The 21364-nt window shown below is 38.5% G+C and overlaps 1 protein-coding gene across 4 annotated transcripts in view; it reads left to right on the top strand.

Annotated features, from left to right (window-relative positions):
* LOC107723604 (protein shisa-9-like) overlaps positions 1–21364 on the top strand; it is a 79088-nt gene that overhangs the window by 38292 nt on the left and 19432 nt on the right. For all 4 annotated transcript variants that reach the window (XR_001637936.1, XR_001637935.1, XR_001637934.1 and 1 more), the window contains exon 3: positions 12687–12802. Coding sequence is in view for 1 of the 4 variants with exons in the window: in XM_016532313.1 (XP_016387799.1) it covers positions 12687–12802 (116 nt within the window). In the remaining 3 variants the exon portion in view is untranslated. The remainder of the gene's footprint in view (positions 1–12686; positions 12803–21364) is intronic.

Below are 21364 nucleotides of genomic sequence, written 5' to 3'. Positions count from 1 at the left end.
ATTTATGAGAGAAAAATGTTTCTACACACACACAAACAAACAAACAAACAAACAAACAAACAAACAAACACACACACACACACACACACACACATATAGACCTCTGCCAAATTCTTTTCAACATTTATTTTTTTAAAATTCTAAGAACATCTTCATTTATGCTTTAGTTTTTCTTGCCTTGAAAGCAATCATGATGCATTGCGCCTGTTAACAAACGTTGGTTTTCACGAGACTCATTGGCGCATGCGCAACACTGACCTCATACCTCATCCACCTGGAACTGCTTCCAATGTACAACAGTGAGCGCAAGCTAGATTAAAATGATTATTACGTTTTGAATATGGATATTTTTCTTACAAAAACGCATCGATTCGCTACAGAAATCCTTTGTTCACCCCCCGGAGCCGTGTGAGACACTTTTTTTTATGGATGGGCGCATTTTATTTAACTGCTTTTGGACGGATGCATGCAACACCAGTTGAGTGGCATTTAACGGCTTGAAAGATCAAAGACTATTTTTAATATAACTCCGACTGGATTCGTATGAAAGAAGAAAGTCATATACACCTAGGATGACTTGAAGGTGAGTAATTTATGGGCTAATTTTCATTTTTGGGTGAACCCTTTAAGACAAACTTTATCACGCTAACATTAGAGTTTGTCTAGCTCTATCAGAGCATTAGAATGACAACATGCCTCACCTCGTGCATACATCAAATTCAGTTTTATTTATAGTATGCCACATCTGCTGAAAATTCTACTGTATTTTGCTAAAAGCACTTCATCTCTGACCACATGTGCTTGACTTCCAGCAGTGTGTGATGTGTCTGGAGTGTCTGATCACATCAAATACAAACACATTCGATCCGTTCCCTGCGGTCTGGGTGTCCTTGATGTTACACTCCGTGTTCTGTTTTGTTAATCATCCTACTTTGGTTGTGTATTTTTGTGTTTTATGACTTAGCATCCATGTTCAGTTGTTTTAAGTGTGCATATCTACACACAAGCTCTACTTTGCAGCATATGTTCACAAGCTGGGTGTGTGTGTTTGATGCACCGCAGTGACGTCAGTCATTTAGCTTTGCCCTGAAGCCTCATCTGTTCTGGAAAGTGCTATGTGTGTGTGTATGTTTGCATTCCCAGTGACATTTGCATGAGTGTGTGTGTGTGTGTGTGTGTGGCAGAACGGGGGAAGCCTTTTGTGATGTTTTCATTCAGATAATGATGAGAGATGAAATAAAGGAATCTGGTACAAGGGATAGATTTACATGGCCAGCAAATCTGACCGCACTAAAGCAGCAATCTGAATAACGAACTTGCATGTAAGTGGTGTTGCCAACTGCTTTCAATTGAAAGTAGCTAAAACTGGTAGCTAAATGTCACTAGATGACATCACAATGGCAAATTCACTGATCTATATAAAGATGAACATAGATCAGTGGGCAAGATGAGAACTTAGATAATGTTTGTCCAAGAAGTTGCTATATTTGTCCCTAAACTTTTGAAAAAAGTCTCAAAAGGGGCGGGGAAGTCGCTAAATCTAGCTACAAAGTAGCTAAATTGGCAACACTGTGTAAGTGTCATGTGGTTTTGGTTTACGGTGATGTTTTCATGTCTTGTGCTACCCTGTTTTGTGTCAACATTATGTCTTTTATGTTGAAGTGTATTTTTTGTTCCCTTTCAGTCAGTCACGTTCGACGCCACGACTGACGTAACGTCTCCGTTCCCTCCTTCAGGGAACGAGGGTTACACAAGTAACCTAGACGTTCCCTTTGTTTCTATGTTCACTTCTTGTTCCTTTGCCTGGCTTGTTAGTTCCCATAGTTACCCTTGTTAGTTGTCATAGTGATTCATTAACTCCTCCCCCCTTGTTAGCCTTGTTAAGCTTTTTATAAATAGCCCTCATGTTTCCTTTGTCTGTTGTCTAGCTTTGTCCCTATACAGCTGTTGGTGAGTTTGTTTAGTCCAAGTTTATGTTCATGTTTCTAGTCTATGGTTCAAGTCTTTGTTTGTTTTGAATTACTTTGTCATGTTATCTAAAACTCCACATGGGATCTTAAAATGTGCCTACAGTAGACATGTTACAGTAAGCAGCATTATCTGAATATAAAAAGTCATATATGGAAGAAACCTAAGTGAATTAAGCACATTCTAATTTTAATTTTATTTATTTTAAGACCCCTCAACCTGTTTATGATGACAAAGGCCTGGAACTGGAATTAGTACAGTATGTGAAAAAAGCTTCTAGCAAGCTCTAAATCACACATTGTTGCACTTTGAAGTGTCTGATTGCAAGTATATTTGTTATTTTTGCATCACATACAGCAAATTGCAGGATGATTATTACAATTAAAACGGTAATAAAAAAGATTTGAAATTCTGAGATTGTAATATTTAATTAAATCAAAAACAATTCATTTATAATTAATAATGTGTAACCCTTTACAATAAGGTTCAATTTGTTAACATGAACTAACAATGAAAAATACCTCTAAAGCATTTATTAATCTTAATGTTAATTTCAATACTAATAAATTAAAATAAAAAGTTGTATCTGTTAATATTATTCATTGCACCTAACATTAACATAGTCTAACATGAACTGACAATGAACAATTGTACTTTTTATTAACTAATGTTAACGAAGTAACAACTTCAACAAATGTATTGTTCATTGTTACTTAAAGTTAATCCATTAATGTCAACTAATGGGACCTTTATTATAAAGAGTTCAAGTTTAATAAATGCATCAAATTGTTAACCATTAAATACGAAATAAATTGTTGCACATTTGCTTTTCAACGCTTGATGTGTTTTATATCATGCAAATAGGAGTATAAATGGAATGGAGCTTCTAACGGTGTAAACAGCCAAACAAGAATATTATTTTATTATAATAAGATTAATAGTGTTTGCAGTGCTTAGAAACCCTGGTTGCTGACACACAGACCGACAGATGCACACGCATGCTCGCACACATATAAATACACCTCCTTCTGTGTTTTGGGACTGTACTTGGCAGCTGTCAGATTCATTATAATTTGAGAGAGGGATCATAGATAGAAAGGGATCTATTTTTTTTTAGAAGAAGAATGACAAGAGACTACAAACGACTGCATTCATGTGCAGATAACCGCAGAAAGACAGACACAGAGAGACGAAGACAGGCTGCTGGAAAACAGACCTATGATCATGACATTTGGGTGACTTGTGCTGTTTGTTGAACTGAGCGTGTTTGTGTGTTTGAGATGCCAGTCCCAATAGGTGATCTATATATCAGTTCACAAATTTCATTACCTTGTGCTTTGAGATGAATAGTCTGACCAAGTGTTTTCAGGGTGTTTCTCAGATGGGCAGCTTGCAAAAGGCAGAAACTCAAATTGTGATTGTGTCTCCATGTAAAGAATATCAAGGACAAAATCACAGATGTAGTTGGTTGTGTTTATTAAGGCAAGTGTATTTAGAACTTCTCTAAGCAATCAGACTTATAATTTTGACATTAATGGACAAAATTGGTGAAAACATCCCATATACAGTGTGTATATATATATATATATATATATATATATATATCCCTCTGCTAATTTCTTTTTAACATTTAAGGGTTGTAATTATGAGGTTGGTCCATTTTATTATTTTTTTTCTCTCAATTTTCCTGCAATGCTCTTCTCTCAAATAAGCAGAGTCTATAAATTTCCAGGAGTCAGCAGAGAGAATCTGTTGCTGTCAGGCGTTGAGTTTCTATAGAAAATCAGTCAGGAGGGGAAGGATGTCAAACTTCATTGCTTTTCCGTTACCTAGCAAATCTTCCCTTCCCACCCATAGATTACTAAAACAGATACATACACTGACATCTGAATGGTTTTATATTCAAGCAGACAACCTTGAACAAGACCACATGATTTCTCATGAAACGACAAGGGGGGGAACTAAAAGGTCTCTTTTACGCAGATTAGCATGCAAAGACACACATACACAGTCTCTGCTTTGCTGCTAACCATATCTGAGGCTCTCTGTAGTGTGTCAGGCACATCAGGGCCAAATATTTCCCGTACTGTGATATTGCTAATGCACCAGAAACACACACGAGCACACATATTTCCACACACGCACAAACATACACATACAGACTCTCTCACTGGAGCAGCATTGGCCCTGTGGCTAACCGGGCCACTGTGAACCATCTGCCTCACCAGCTCAAAGATTCAACTAACTGATTCCCAATGCATGACCAGATTAAAAACAAAACTCTCTGCTGAAATGTATTATGAAGCTATGGATGCTTCAAACTTTACTGTTAATGAGGTGGTTGTATGTCAGGTTTACCAAGCTGAGCCCTGCTGAAAAAATGGCTGGTTTACTCCAGCTTAAATGATCAGCTGTGTTTCATGCTGGTTTTTACATGACCAGATATGGAAGCCTGTTTCCACCACAGAATAATAAAAGAACAAAGGTAATTGCAACCTTATATCTTACATTTCTGACTTTTTTTCCCCTCATAATTCTAAGTTTATATCTCACAAATTCAAACTTTTTCTTTTCAAGCAAATCGTAGAATTTGTCAGAATTGTGAGATATAGAAAAAGTCAAAATGTTTAAATTTTTTTTTTTTCCCCGTGGCAGAAACAAAACAAACAACGCAATTGCGAGATGTAAAGTCAGAATTGTGTGATGTAAACTCTGAACTGTGATGAACAAAGTCTGAATTATGAGATTAAAAAGCCACAATTTTCTTTTTTATTATTATTATTTTTATATTCCATGGTGGAAACAGGCTTCCATAAAAAGATGCATTTAAATATATAAATTATTTTAATTATCAATGAAGTCATTTGAGCTGAAAGAGCTAAAGATCACTGATCTTCTTTGCTGGCAGGTTAATTAGCTAAAATGCATCCTGTATGAGGTTAATCATTAATCAGTCTATCTACAGCATAAGCAATCTTACAGCTTACACTTGGACACCCTGAAGCAAACAGCGGATTTGAACAGTTGCTTATAGTCTAAATGCATAACTCACACTGTTTATAAAGTATTGCAGTAACAACATACACATGATGCAATATCCTAAACGGTCTCTAAAACATGGAAAGTGAATTAAAAAGCATTATTAATTCACAACACAGTAACTTATACCCATTATATGCTATTAGTATCACAACTAGAAGACATTTGACTTTGTATTGCATGCTTTTACAGTATGTTTAATTATATTTTAATCAATAAAATTATTTTTAAAAACTGTGGAAAAATGTTGGTGTGCTACCGTTTGACCTTTTAATTTTGAACATGCAGTTTTTGTTTATTAAACTTATATCCCATTACTAGTAGAGTAAATTGGACTAGATAATAAAGATTTTATATATTTATCATAATATAATTATGAAATAATGATTTGACAATGAAACATTGACTAAAATTAAGAGATTTTTGTGACTAAACAATGTAACTGAAGTGAAAGCTGGTCCAAACTGGTCTGAGAATTTTTTTCCTATATTGGCAGTAACTACATTGATTAAGAAGTAGTCTAACATATAGGCCTACGAGATCTTGTCAAAATACTCCCAACCGAGTCTTAAAGTGAGTTTAGGAGCCAGTTGGGGGCACTTAAGACTGATTTGGGATGCCTGCAGTTAGTCTTTCCACCTGTGATTACCACTGGAGCGTCTTAATAGGAATTTTGCTAAAAAGTAACAGTTTAATTAAAGACCACATGTTTCTGTAATGAAAAGGGAACATGCTGAGAGAACATCAGCAAGATTGGAAATCTCTCACATAATTTCTTCTAATACACACTCACGCAATCCAATCCAGCATATGTATGGCCAATCAGAAATTCATTCATCACACACATTAACACCCCTGGAAGTTAAGACCATCAGCATGATTAACGATCATTTTCTATCAATAAACGGCTGAATGATGGTTGATTGCTGCTCTGTTCTGAAGTATAAAAACTGGCCGTAGGTGAAACAGATTGAGCCGTTTAAAATATTTAATTGCGAAACAGAACAGCAAGAGAACGGAGTTATTCTTGGTGAACACAGCTGGGAGCAGATGAATGGAGCATGTGTGTAGATGTTTCTCAGATTGTATGTATACATGCTCTGTGCATCCTTACATGTAATCACGACATAAGAAACATTCTCCTGAGAGCAACCGTGAAAGACTAACGTGATTTAAGATTCATTTAAAGATCATGTTGCCACATTCCTACAACCTTGAGCCACCAGAGATCAAAGTGTTAGTTCTAGTTCTAGCACAGTGCAAATTTAAGATCAATAACGGACATGTCAGTTTAATCAATTATCTTGTCAGGTTTTGTTTTAAAGACACATTTCCAACTACATTTCCCAATGGAAATCTGCATTAAATTCTTCACGAAGAACAAACTGTGCCCACTGATTACTCTGAACGATGACTAAAAGTCCTCTGCTGCGTCTTTTCTGACTCACAACCCTTTTTAATAATTGAATTGGTTAAAAAGAGCATACATTTTAGTTAACCAATTTTGTAGTTGAAAGAGAATTTTCTAAACTGACATTAATGTTGAATTGCTTTGCAGTTTGTGGAATTTCTCTTAAATATGTGGAATCGATGAAATAAAACCACTGTTGCCTGAAGTCAAAGTATCTGTCTGTCTGCACATTTGAGTTGGGGAATAAATTTGATAATTTAATTGTTTTAATCGTATCAGTACATATCTGATATTTAAAAGTATTTTTAGTCTTATTTTCCTGTTAAAATATCTCAAAATTATAAATATTAAGATTTTTGTCAGAAAAAAATCTTCAATAAGAATGTATTTACTTACTGCACTGGCAGATTTCATGTTTTAAGTTTAAATGAGAAAAATCTGCCAGTGCAGTAAAACACAACGCATTTATATTTATGATACAATCGATGAAAACAAGTCTAATATCTACATTTTGCTTTGAAAAGAAAATGTATCATTCATATATATATATAAATAAATAATCCCAGTAGCTGTAGCATGCGCAGCGGCCACACCCCGGGCAACGGCGTCGACAGGCCGGCTGAACCAGGTTGAGGGTAACCGTCGGGTCACAGACCCCCGGTGATTTAGGGCTTTGCTCACCCAGCATGTGAAGATTGCACTTGGCAGACTGAGCGGAAGAAAGCACCAGTAAGCTTCAACGGTCAGAAAGGCGGAACAGCAATGCACTGTGGAGTGCAAAGGGCGTGCCAGAGCACAGAAGAAAGCACAGCCATCCAATGCAGCGGACGAAGTCTCCAGGAGTAACGATTCTTCGTTCCAATGGACCAAGGCTTCTGATGCCGAGAGAGTGGGACTATCTCTGTGCACAGGCTCTTCCACTTTAATCTCCCTCACGCACAGGTTTCTTTGTGCACACTCCTCTTTCAATTCCGTCCTTATCTTTCCACAAGTCCTACGGTGATGGGGGAGTGGCGACGCAACAGGTGGAGGTGACCACTGGCAGTTGCAGTCACAATCCTGCACGTAGGCAGCCCATGGACAAGTGATTGTTCGGCTCCTCACCCAGGGCAGAGGAGAAGTCCGGCAGCATCCTGGGCGACTGAGCAGCCCTTTTCAGGATAGCACTGCTCACCCTTGATAAGGGAGGGGCCTAGAAAAGGTGGCCCAAACATTGCCTGCCCCACATATATCCGGCCAGCAAACCACGGTTGGCAGATCATCCATCAAGCGGTCTAAACAAAAACAGAATTCAAAAAAAAGAAGCTCCTACTGTGAGCATGGAACGTCAGAGCACTTTTGGACAGAGAAGATACAGCAGACCAGAAAGGAGAATGGCACTCGTTGCGAAAGAGCTCGCACGCTACAACATTGACATAGCAGCCCTCAGTGAAACAAGCCTCCCTGACGAAAGGATCTCTCACAGAACTTACCAGTGGATATACGTTCTTCTGGAAAGGAAAAGCCCAGAACGAAGATAGGATCCACGGCTTTGGATTGGCCATCAAGGCCAACCTGCTAAAGAACCTTCCTGACCTCCCTGTGGGAATCAATGAGAGGCTCACGAAGATCCGTCTACCTCTCAATGACAAGAGGTACGCGACAGTCATCAGCGCGTACATCCCCACACTAACCAGCGCAGAGGAGACAATTGAGCATTTTTACGCCGACCTCAGTTCCGTTCTGCGCTCTGTACCAGCCAGAGACAAGTTGATCCTGTTGACCCTTCAATGCTCGCGTCGGCCAAGATCACACCAGGTGGAAAGGAGTGCTCGGGAAGCATGCAGTGGGAAAGACGAACAGCAATGGCCTACTTCTCAGCAAATGTGCAGAGTTCGAGCTCCTTATCACGAACACTATATTCAGGATGGCGAACAAGTACAAGACAACTTGGATGCACCCCAGATCATAGCAGTGGCACATGATAGACTACATCATTGTGCACCAAAGAGACATCCGAGACGTCCTTGTCACCAGGGCCATGAGGGGAGCAGAATGCTGGACGGACCACAGGCTAGTTAGAGACATACTCCAGCTGCACATCGTCCCTCACCACCCAAGGCGTGCTAAGGTCATACGCTCAGCATTCAACATCGTCAGACTCCAATATCCTTCCTACCTTCACAAGTTTCAGTCCACACTGGATGAGAAGCTGTCTGCCAATGGACCACTAACTGGAAATCCAACTGAGAAATGGAACCAGTTCAGGGATGTAGTGATGGAGACAGCCAAGGAGGCGCTAGGCCCCAAGGAACACACTCATCAGGACTGGTTCGATAAGAATGCAAGTGCTATTGGAGACCTGCTGGGCATGAAGGACAAAACATTCCTGCAGTGGCAGAAAGACCCAAGGTCCGCATCCAAAAAGGAGAGGTTCAAGTCCCTCCAAGCCCAGGCACAGCGAGAAATCAGGAAGATGAAAGGTCAGTGGTGGGAGAAGGTGGCGGAAGAAATACAACACTACGCCAACACAAACAACGCCAGGCAGTTCTTTGGATCTCTCAAGGCAGTCTATGGTCCCTCAAAATCTGGTTCTGCCCCCTTACTTTCTGCAGATGGCACCACGCTCATCGAAGACAAACAGGGCATCAACAACAGATGGAGAGAACACTTCAGCCAACTGCTCAACCTCCCATCTGCAGTCAACCAGTCAGCCCTCGACCAGATCCCCCAAAATCCCACTCTTGAGCAGCTGGATGACCCCCCCATCCCTAGCTGAGGCTCAGCGGGCCATCAAGCAAATGAGCTCTGGCAAGGCAACCGGCAAATATGGTATCCCTGCAGAATTGTACAAGGCACTTGGTGAGGAGGCGCTCCAGGCATTCCATGAAGTTCTGACCAGCATCTGGGAAGAGGTATCTCTTTACTCCCCATCGCAGGCAAGATCCTCGCCCGCATTATGCTCAACAGACTACTGACTTCAGTCTATGGACAGAACCTGCCTGAGTTACAGTGTGGCTTCTGCCCAGATTGCAGCACCATCGACATGATCTTCACTGTGAGACAGGTGCAGGAGAAGTGCCTAGAACAGAACATGAACCTCTATATGGTCTTCATCGATCTGACCAAGGCATTCGACACAGTCAACAGAGACACCCTGTGGGTCATAATCAGAAAACTTGGCTGCCCAGCAAAGTTCACCAAACTGATCCAGCTGTTTCACATCAACATGACAGGAGAAGTCAAGGCATTCGACACGGTCAACAGAGACGCCCTGTTGGTCATACTCAGAAAACTTGGCTGCCCAGCAAAGTTCACCAAACTGATCCAGCTGTTTCACATCAACATGACAGGAGAAGTCTTGTCAGGTGGAGAGCCATCCAATCAATTCAGCATCTCCAATGGCGTGAAGCAAGGCTGTGTCCTCGCTCCGGTGCTCTTCAATCTGTTCTTCACCCAAGTGCTGCTACATGCTGTGAGAGACCTGAACCTGGTCGTGTACATCAGGTACCATATCGACGGTTCACTGTTTGACCTTCGCCGCCTGGCAGCCAAAACAAAGACACTGGAGAGGCTCTTCACAGAAGCTCTCTTTGCAGACGACTGTGCTTTCATGGCACATCAAGAGAATCATCTACAGACCATCGTAGACAGATTCTCCGTAGCAACAAAGCTTTTTGGCTTAACTATCAGCCTCAGCAAGACAGAAGTTCTATTCCAGCCTGCACCAGGAAGAGCAGCAGACCAGCCATGCATCACCATCGATGGCACCCAGCTCTCAAATGTTACCACCTTAAAGTACCTGGCCAGCACAATCTCCAGCGACGGATCCCTGAACCAGGAGATCAATACCAGAGTCCAAAAGGCCAGTCAAGCTCTTGGGAGACTGCGCTCCAAAGTTCTACAGCACAGCGGCATTCGCCTCTACACAAAGCTCAAAGAATACAGAGCAGTGGTCCTCACCTCACTTCTGTATGGCTGTGAAACATGGACGCTCTACCGGAGACATATCAAACAGCTGGAGCAGTTCCACCATTGCTCCCTCCGGATTTTACCGATCTCCTTGCTACGTTTCTGGACCTTGATCGTGTAAGGACTCTTGCTGTCTATGGGAGAGTCAGTGAGCTATCTTAATTTGTGTTCTGAAGATGAATGGAGGTCTTACGGGTTTGGAACGACACGAGGGTGAGTAAATAATGTCAGAAATGTCATTTTTGGGTGAACTATCCCTTTAAATCCATGATTCTGAAAATGCAGCTCCGATGGTCTGGCCACGTCATCCGCATGGACCCGCAGAGGATGCCAAAGCAGGTGTTCTTTCGAGAGTTGGTCACAGGGTCCAGACACCAAGGGTGCCCAAATAAAAGATTCAAAGGTAACCTCAAGTCACATCTAAAATGGGCCGACCTGAACCCAAAGCAGCTGGAGCTTGCCGCCTCTGACAGAACCAGTTGACACGCCCGAACTAATAAAGCAGCCACCGCATTTGAAGAGGATCGTCACCATCATATTGCAGCTGCAAGAGAATGCAGACACAGAAGAGCTATCTTAATTTGTGTTCTGAAGATGAATGGAGGTCTTACGGGTTTGGAACGACACGAGGGTGAGTAAATAATGTCAGAAATGTCATTTTTGGGTGAACTATCCCTTTAAGTGTTGTTAGCACAATATTATAGTTAAAATCAGCTTTTTAAAATTACTACTATTTCTTTTAAAAAAAGTAATAGCCTAAAATAATATAGGCTGTTTAGGTTACCTGATTGTTTTAACACTTTACCTTCACAATCGCCTGTCTGAGTGTTAAATAAGCTATCTTCAGGTCCACCAAAGGTTTAGATATGATACGGCTTGCTAGAGGAACAGGAAGTTTGTAGAAGTTTTGTTGACAGCCATCGTCCTGTGTGGCCTATGCTAGCTTTGAGGAGACCGTAGCACTCACAAGGCACCACATCAGTCAAGCATACAGCAGAGAGCTTGGCCGGAGCCCAGCGTTCCTGGCAACTGTTGCTTTAGAAATGTCCCAAGGTTCCATCCTGCCCTGAATCTCAGCCTATGGAATGGAGAATGTTGAGACAATGATGTCACAAGGGAAATAATGGAACCTTGAAGCCGAGCAGAATTATTTTGAATTGCACTGGAGTCAGGGCACGCTTGGACTTCCTGTGCAGCTAAACCGTTTTAATGCAACCACTGAAGCACTTTCACTGAAGCACTGAAGGGGATGGGTGAATTGAGAGGGTTGGTTGGTAGTTAAGTGTTAGCGAGACATTATATCAGCCCTGAGAGAGAAGGGACAGAGCCAAGGATGGTTGGGGCAGTCATTGAAACGTTCTTTGAAAGCAGAAATACAGAATAATTACGAAGACTGTGAATAAAAACAAAACGAGTGCAAAGAGTAAAATGACCACCAAACCGGTATATGGTGTTTGGTGACAATTGCATCCATCTTTAAGGTTCTTATACTATAGGGATGATTCCTGTTTAACAATGGAATTATGATGTAATCTAGCTTTAAACTGACTCTTCATTAAGCCCCGCCTTAAAATTCTACTGAATGAATCCTACTTTAGCAACTGTTGCTATTCTTGCCATTCACCATTTTGCTGGACAAGCATTTGCTCTTTTTATTTTATTTATTTATTTATTTTTTTTAATGCACGTCTAGGATATGTGTGATGGATTGTTTTTAAACAGTTATGCAAATGATCCACTTATAGGGATTAAATAAATTTTGAAATGCAACGTTAAACTATGTATGGCCCCCATTCACAACTGAACATGTAGAACTACATTTATGTATTGATTCAGGTCATTGCTGTGTTGATAGTGAATGTGTTGCAGAAATGCTAGAAACCGTTCTGTTTACTTACACTAATGTGATCAGCTGTAATCGCTTTCAAATGAGGATTTTCTCATTTTAATTGACAGTGAAAAGTGTTTGCCTCAATTTCAATTTGCGGTCTTTGCAGTTTTTAATCACTTTGCTGCATAATTTAAACATTTATTTACAGAAAATGGTTAAAAAACTTTGCAATGTCCTAATTCTTTCCAGAAATGAATCTTAACAAAAAAATCGCACTATTCGCAGAAATCTCAAGTTCATTCCTTTCCTCAAGACACGTAATGCCAGGTATCTAAGACTTGAAGGCAAACGACTTGAATTAGTGAGACGTGACTTGGACCGAATGCAAAACACTGGCCTGGGCTCATGTCTGGTTGGTATCGCTCACCCTTATTTGCCAAGTACCCTGCTGAGAAACTGATGGCGTACAAACCCTTCTCTTTTTAGGGCCCTGACGGAACTGCTGAAACAGCCAGGCGAGCCCGGGGGTGTGGACCGAGGAGGCGGCCACCACCCTATGGGATCCAACGGCATCTCTGGCAGGTCAATGCGCACCAACAACGGTGAGTCAGAGTTTCAGAGTCTCTGCTGACTGTATAATGAATGTCAAATAAAATATAATGAATGTCAAACATTCAGTGGTGGGGTAAAAAGGAGCCTTGACAGGTTGCTTGCATTTGGTTTTTTAACCAGGAAAAAATGTCTGCCCACCTTTTTTTTTTTTTTTAACCCCCCATTGGAATCCCCCCCCCCCCTGTTTTAAGTATAAAGTCATTTAATTTTGATCAATTTTGCAGAAAACAAGACTTTTACATTTAAGCTTAAGTTTTAGACATTTGGTTATGTGTTTTTGTCATTTTTATTAGTTTTTAAAAACACTTTTCTCTTAATTTTTCTATCTTTTTTTTTCTATTTTAAATGTTCTATTAATGATTTTATCCTAAGGAAAAAAACAACATTTTTGCAGTATAAAATACCACTACCCTTAACTCTAAATATAAACTGTGCCATGCAACTCATTCTGAAATGTGCTACGGGGCACGAATTGTACCTCGAATTTAGTCTTGATGAGGAGAGGTGTACTTTTACTTTTATGCAATCAGACTTTTGCCTGCAAGTGTGAGTGCTTTTCTCCCCCAGAACTCCATGGCAATCACATATCAACACCTTTTAATCATGGCAATGACTTTTATTTTTGTAATTCTATTTAATGCCACTAGAGGTGCAGCCATTACACTTGAAAGCTTTAAGATGACTTTGGTTTACTTGAATAAATTGCAAAATTTATGTTTTTTTTTATTTATTAGCTATGTCATCATTCAGTACTTTCACATTCTCTTTGCAGTCAAAACTAAAGTTCTTGCGCGATCATGACCCATTAAATATTCCGCAGATACACACCATCTGACAAATGTTATTTACAAAATCTCAGCAAACACACTGAGGTTTAAAGGCCATCCCCTTTTGACCCTGTGATAGTAATGAACTGGAATGAGGGAGTAATTAAATTTGCGGATATGAGAGGTCCTACTGCTGCTCCCTCTCAGCCTTGGAAGAGGAAGTGGTTTAACGAAGCAACTGTGCTAATTAAGGCATAATTAAGAAACTTCAGCCAAGACCTGCTGATCAAGAACACACTGTCCTTCTGTCTGAGAATTAGGGACCCATTTATCTCTCCATCTCACACACGCACTTCATCACAGGTGTGAGTTTTCCTTAGGAGTGTGAGAATTTCCACTGTGCCAGTGTTTCTGCTCGTACTACTTTTATCTTCTTCCTTTTCTAAATCCACCTCCTCAATAAGAATTTAATTAAGTGCTCATCAAGCCAGCTTGATCACACTAAGGGACACAAGGGTCTAAGAACAATCCATCTGCATATACACAAAACTGACACATTTGTTCCTTTTCTACCTTTTATATATAATGATAAAAATATATATAATAAAAAAAGAGAAAAAATTGTTTTTGTGTAAACTTGAATTAATTATATAATTATAAATATAAATGTAATTATATACATTTATATATTTATTTTTATTTTATTTAGATTCTTTTCCCTTTTGTATCGTTTGCCCGGGTAATATCTGCTCTCTTATATTTTATAATTTGAAATATAACGCAATATATTTATGATATGCATATACACACACACACACACACACACACACACACACACATACAGCTGAAGAGTCGTGACCGGTAGACCCACGTCGACATAGGTGGTCAGGAAGGATGAATGGATTTGAGAGGAGGAGGAAGACAGAAATGAAGTGATGAAGGTGGAGTGTGATTATGAACTTGATGAGAAGAGTGCTTTTCAAATAGGGGTCTGTAGACCTGCTAAAAAATAGACCTAAATAAATAGAATTATAATTTACAAAAAGCACAAACATTTATTTAATTCATTGATTAATTGATTAACATTAATGCATGAAACAATTTTGTTGACAAATGTGTGATAAAGTCTTATTTCGGTTCATTAGCTTAACATAGCGGTTTCAGTGAAATAAACAAAACAGCAGAAAAAAATTATATATAAAATTATGTATTAATAAAATATATAAAAGGATATAAAATGGCAATATAAAATAAATAATAACAAAATATAAAATGTATTAATGTTGTGCTGTTTTCAGATTAAAGTAATTTACAGGGCAATTTTTACATCAAACTGTAGGTAATTCTTGATGTAGTTGGTGGTTTCCCCTGTTTTTAGAAGTGTAAAGTGGTCTGCAATCTTTGTTGGAGTCCACCACCTGAAAAAGTTTGAGAACTACTTTCCACAGGAAGGAAAATGAGATTTCAGGAATCAAGAAACCCAGGTGAGAGAACCTGGCAGAGAAAAATAGAAGGAAAATGAGACAGAGATTGAATGAATAAATTGTAAGAGGGGAGGAAAAAGACCTAAGGGGAGGAATAAAGAAAGAGCGAATGAGACAAGAGGAAAGATGAATGAGTGTGGGAGAGGAATGGTGTGGGTGTGATAACTGTCTCTTTCATCCCAGCTCAACAAATCCTGGGGTCATGACCTTTTGCAGACGTGTATACTTTAAATAAGCCTCATTATTATGATCATATTTCCAATTATATAACAGTCAGGATCACAATTTAATCATAGCTAAGGTGAATATAAACACAAAGCAATAAACTCAGGCATGTAGCTCAACCCACATTGTTCTTGCTGTGGACATTAATAATATCATGCAGCTTATTGTCATTATGCCCTGGCAATCACCCACAAACACCCTAGCATAATGGTGGCAAGTTTTGAAGCCATGCAAAACAACTTTACACTCTTAAAAGTAAAGGTTTTCTAAAGAACTATACTCTAAACAAAAAAATGGTGTTAAATAGCACTAAAAGTGATTCATTGGCTTGCAATCATAGGGGAACCACTTTAAGTGCTATATAGCATCTATCTTTAAAGGTGCTATACAGCGCCTTTGTCAAATGGTGCCATAAGAGGAACCCCTTTCTCCTTTTTTTTTTAGATATGTTACTCCACTCTCATATGAATGCTATGAATAGGAATTTACTACAATTGCAAAAGCTGTTTTGAATCACTTTTATGCTTCGAGAACCTTTAAAGAACTCTACAGGGGGTTTAACAGGTTCTTTGTATGGTAGCGGTGCTATATGGCTCCTCAACCACCCTAAAGAACCGCTGAAGAACCAGAATTATTAGTTATTAATGGAACATTTTGATTCTACACTCTAAGGCCTAGTTTCACAGTCAGGGCTTAGACTAAGGTTTAGGCCATAGTTCAATTAGTATCTTTGATAAACGTTCCTTAGAAAAAAAACAGTGGCACTGATGTATATTTTAAGATATGTCAGTGCAAGTTTCTTTGTTAAAACAGCTGACATGGTTTTTAGTCTGGGCCTAGACTTAAGCCTTGTCTGTGAAACTGGGGGTAAAAGTTTTGTCAGGCAACCTTAAAAGTGTACTTCATATGGTAACATCTACAGTTTTATTGATTTTAATCAATCTGGCTACAGTATGTTACAATGGTAAAATAATTTGATCAGGTAAAAGTGAACTTCTTAAAGTAATGATTTTACAGTCTAATTCAAAACAGTATTTCTGATAAAGTAGCTTGCATAGTAAATGACATTAATATAAACATCTCAAAATATTTCCCACCATTTTTTTTTAGTTAGCTGTGAAGCCAAATACAAAACCACAGCAAATTGACTTCATTTTCAACCACACGTTTCAAAAAATGAGTGTGTGTGTGTGTGTGATTGACAGCTTGCTTGTGACAGGTGGAGAGATGTTCATCTTGCAGGAAATCTTACAGTTCATCTTTGCGGTTTGGCCGAGAAGTCAAACTCCTCTGGAACCACCTTCAGGCAAAAACACTTCGTTTCTTTCACCTGCTCTGGAGAGACACATCTCTTACGCAGACAATTTTACTGCTGATATAAGCATGTTTTTACTGCATTTCTAAAGATGCAGACCTTACAGGTCTGGCTGAGTGCAAAATGCTTCATATGTGCAGCTAATGAGTGCAACAGCATGAGTTGTCACACTGTTTGCATTTGATGATGAGACCCTGCATTGTTCATGTGCATGTAAGGGAAAAAGACTGTGCCATATGTGCCAATCATGTTCTTGGCAGACAGCATGTGTGTCAGTGTGTGTGTGTGTGTGTGTGTGTGTGTGTGTGTGTGGGGTCGAGGCGGGTTGTATGACAGACCACCCATGAAAAACACATCCATCACATCAAAATGTGTGTGTGTGTTGAGGATGATGTTAGTGTCCATATGTCTGGGAGTATATTTTTATCAATGTCGTTACTGTAATCGCAGTCTAGCACTGGTGGTATGAATAATGTTTCATAAATATGAAGTAGTACATTTCAATAAGACAAAAAGGATAAAAGACTGGGGGCAATTTTTACGTTAAGTTTTTTTATCAAGGTCATAAAACACTAAATAAGTTTCCAAAATGTAAAAATACTTAAATTCATTAATTAAAATTAAAAAGTAAATAAAATAAAAGGTAAATATTACAAAAGTGTGAAATTTAATACATTTATAAATGTCTATAATAGTTAACTGCCTTGGTTTAATTGTTTTTAATAAAAAAAATTTCATGGCGGCACAATGTTTTGCAGGTCAAGGGAGTTGAATAATTTTGATTGCAGCTGTACACACACGCGCAAAAGTTTATTAATCAGCATTTATTTGTAAGATTATAAATGTCTTTACTGTAGCTTTTGATGAAAAGTATAAAAAAATATATTTTAATATTACTGCTTTTACTGTATTTTTACTGTATAAAATAAATGCAGCCTTTGAGAATCTTTTATATAATAATAATAATAATATATAAAAAGTTTTTCTAAATTATTCCAATCTTTTGGACAGCAGATATGCCAGATATAGATTGAATATTTTTCACTTATGCCCTTGAGAATCTGCACCAGTGTGACTGGCCAGACATTTACTGTGCCTACATCATGTGTGTAAGTTTGATCACACCCTTCTTACCAACCATTTCCAGCGCCCTTCCCCACCGTGACACGAGTCCCCATGAGTCTGTGTGTATTCAGGTTTAAGTCCCCACCAGAATAGACAAACAGGTACACACACACACACACTCACACTCTCTCTCTCCAGACTCCGATTGGTCTAAACACAGCAGACAAGCAGCAGGACATCACCCCAATATTCCAAAGCCACAGCAGGACAGAGCATTCATTCCATCGCTGACATGTCTTCATAACAGGGTTAAACTGATCTGAGGCCTGCTGCAATGCTCACTGATCTGAACTCTTTTGATGTTGCCACAGAGCAGAGGTGAAGAGATTTTGTATTGAGCTTGAAGCTAAACTGGCTACAGAACCAGTAATCGGGATCTGTTAGCGGCCATGATGGTCTCTTATGGAAACTCACTGCAAAAATACTATAGGTTGTTTGCACATGACGTCATTGCTGTGGCGCGATACAAATCAGACATTGTTTACGGATGCTCAAATCGGTCAAACTGAAAAACCACAAGGAGCTTTTATCATGTATGAAAATTTTGTTGTTCATAAGGGGGGAAAAGGCAAGACATTGACTGAAAAACGCAAGAAAAAGTGGCTTGTAAACCTGCATTTGTGATCGGGAGGAGCCGAGTCGGATAATGCTCGTGTGTGCAAATGGTTAATATAAGATATAATAATATATTCAGATATTAATAAAGAAATATATAAATAGATACAGGGCTGCCAACTCTCACGCATTCAGTGTGAGACAGTCAGAATTCACTCAATGCTAAATGCCACACGTAGACACGATGCAAGTAAGATATTAGAGAGCTTCATTGATTTATAACGGAACATTGTGAGATTGCAATAAATTGAAGTGAGTGACAGCTTTTTAGTGATTATATGGAAGTGCTATTAGCTCGCTTCCTACGCTATAATCAATTCAGAATTTGAATAAAAGTTTTGCTTTATGTGCTGCTAACATATATCCCGCATGCCTCATATATATGCAATATTCACTTTTGAAATAGCTTGTTTGCAATCAGGGTTAGTTGCTTAGCCTATATCCAGCGCCTCGATGGCAGGCAACTATTTCAATTTAGTTGAAAAATCGCTCCTCTTCATAACATTAGGATCACGTCCAACATATGTTGTGATTTTCTGTTTATACCTTTCTCTTGGAATAGTGTCTAAACCAGTACAGTACGGACTTTCCTCCATCTCATCCATTCTGCTTTTCACTTCCTTTCCTCCATCGGAATTCCGCGCGTCATCAGAATCACGTGATTGCAAACAAGCTATTCCTAAGAGTTATTTTTGGCTTTTTTAAAGTCAAAATTATAAAAAAAAAAAATTCTAAACAAGATAATTGTACTTAACTTGTTTTCAGAGCAAAAATGATTAATATGAGTGTATTTTGTCTTGCTGTAGTGATAGAATTCCTGTTTTTTTTTTTTCAAGTTAAAAGTTGCCAGTGCAATAAGACAAAATACACTTATATTAAAGATACTTTCTCTGAAAACAAGTCTTAATATCTTATGCGGTTTTACTTTTCAAGTACATTTATCTTTTTTTAAGGTTTTTCAGATATTTCTTATGTAGCAGTGACTGTGGCACAGGGAAAAAAACATTTTCTTCAAACATCTAAATATGAGGTTAGGATGTTAAGAATTCTTCGCTGTGATGTTTTGCCATGGCAGGATCTCAAGGCTATTACAGCCCTTTGTATTTCTCCTAATTAATAAGATTATTACAGTGTGACTTTCTGCATACATCATGTTACCGCTGAAAGGTCATCTTAGAAAAGGTGGAATCTCAAGAGGGACAGATACTCCAGAAAGAACAAGATCAAATAAAATGTTTGAAGATCTCCTGAAGGTCAGAAAGGAAGGGAAATATTTTCAATTAGCTGTTTGTGTGTTGTAACAGGACAATATTTGAAGTCAATGCTTTAAATAAAGGCCATTGCACACCAGACATAGTGAAGGTTGGTCATGGAAGTTCCCTCCTCTTGATACTTTCACACAATCTCCAAATGCACTAAAATGGGCTTTGGCAAATAAATAAAAAAGTTACTTTCCAATAGACCGTCGTGATTTTATAACATGACAGGCTACTTAAATTTAAAGTGATGTTTTCATTATAAAAATGCTTATTTTTTAAAAATATTTTAATGAATATTAACATTTAAAGTTATTAAAAAAACTGAAAATAAATAACATGTAATTATTTTAATGACCAAATATGTGTCAATTATAATAATGTGAATATTAATAAGAAACTAAAATAAAAAATGCATATATAATAATAATAATAATAATAATAATAATAATAAATGGATTGTGAATTCTTTCCAATCCTTGTCCAAAGCTAACAAAAGTGTGTACTGTCTGGTTCAACTGTGCAGTTCAGTTAAAGTTACTTCAAGGCACTTTGGAGGGATTGAAGTCGGCATTTGGCCATGGCAATTTAGCAACAGGAAGCTTCCTTCCTGCAAATGCACCAGTCATAAAGCTGTAGTAGAATGTCAATCAAACCTGCATTGATGCCTGTATGAAAGGAGTATGATTAAAGGAGAAAGAGAAAAGTACAATGGTGAACCGCAGTTTTCCTGAGCTGATAATGAGGTTTGTGCGTACATGTGTGTGAATGTTAGTTTTCAAGCATTTGGCTTGTGGATGTAGTGGAATATGTGTCATTAAATTAGTTCCAGTCCATTGAGAAGCGGAAAAATAAAACCTTACTGGCTCTGGCAGTGAGCTTGTGTGTGTGTGTGTGTGTGTGTGTTTGACAATCTACTAAATTTACCCTTGGGGATCAATAAAGTGTCCATCTGTCTATCCATCAACATTAATAAAAACGTACTAATTGTATTACAATGGTGTTTAGAATTTTGGAAATACTGTTTTTAAAGTATTACATACTTTTTAAAAGTGTGTGTGTGTATGTATATATATATCCACTATACTGTTTTCACGATTTTTAAAAAAGGAAAAAAAATAGAGAGAGACTGATGATGGCAGTCAAAAAAGAGAAAGATGTCAAATCGATCATCACTCCCATAGAGGCTGTTTCTGTATTAGAAACAGCCTCGCATTAGCGCTAACTAGTAATTTGATGCAAAGGTAATATAATCCAAAGTATAGTGTTATAAATGTACATACATTTTTTAAAAATTAAAATATAAAATATTTGGGAGGATTTACAATGCTGATGACCGTAGAAACGCATCATCACAGTCTTGTGAAAAGGGACCATTATGATTTCTGAAGGATCATGAATACTGTAGTGATGATGCTTAAAATTCAGCTGTGCCATCACAGCAGTGTTAATTTCGTTGACGAATCATTTTCGTCATAATTTTCGTCAACGACATTTTTTTCGCCGACGGTAACGAACTAAAACTCTTTTTGAATGACAAAAACTATGATGTAAATCTATTGACGACGCAAGAGAGAACTCAATTCGGTCCGGTTTTCTGAGCGCAGACACTGAAGCATACACATACAGAAAGCGCGTCTCACAGCGCGTGAGTACACTTTCGCGTCGCATGAACAGAGAATTACAGTCGAATTACCGTTTTGACCGAGTATTCACGTAAACACAGTTGATTACGTCTTAAGTGAACGTAAACAGTAGGGAGAAC

The sequence above is a fragment of the Sinocyclocheilus rhinocerous genome, unplaced genomic scaffold (assembly GCF_001515625.1).
Source record: "Sinocyclocheilus rhinocerous isolate Xijiao unplaced genomic scaffold, SAMN03320098_v1.1 scaffold154, whole genome shotgun sequence".
Lineage (NCBI taxonomy): Eukaryota > Metazoa > Chordata > Actinopteri > Cypriniformes > Cyprinidae > Sinocyclocheilus > Sinocyclocheilus rhinocerous.
Note: the sequence above shows the minus strand (reverse complement) of the source record. Positions and strands in the feature narration are given on the sequence as shown.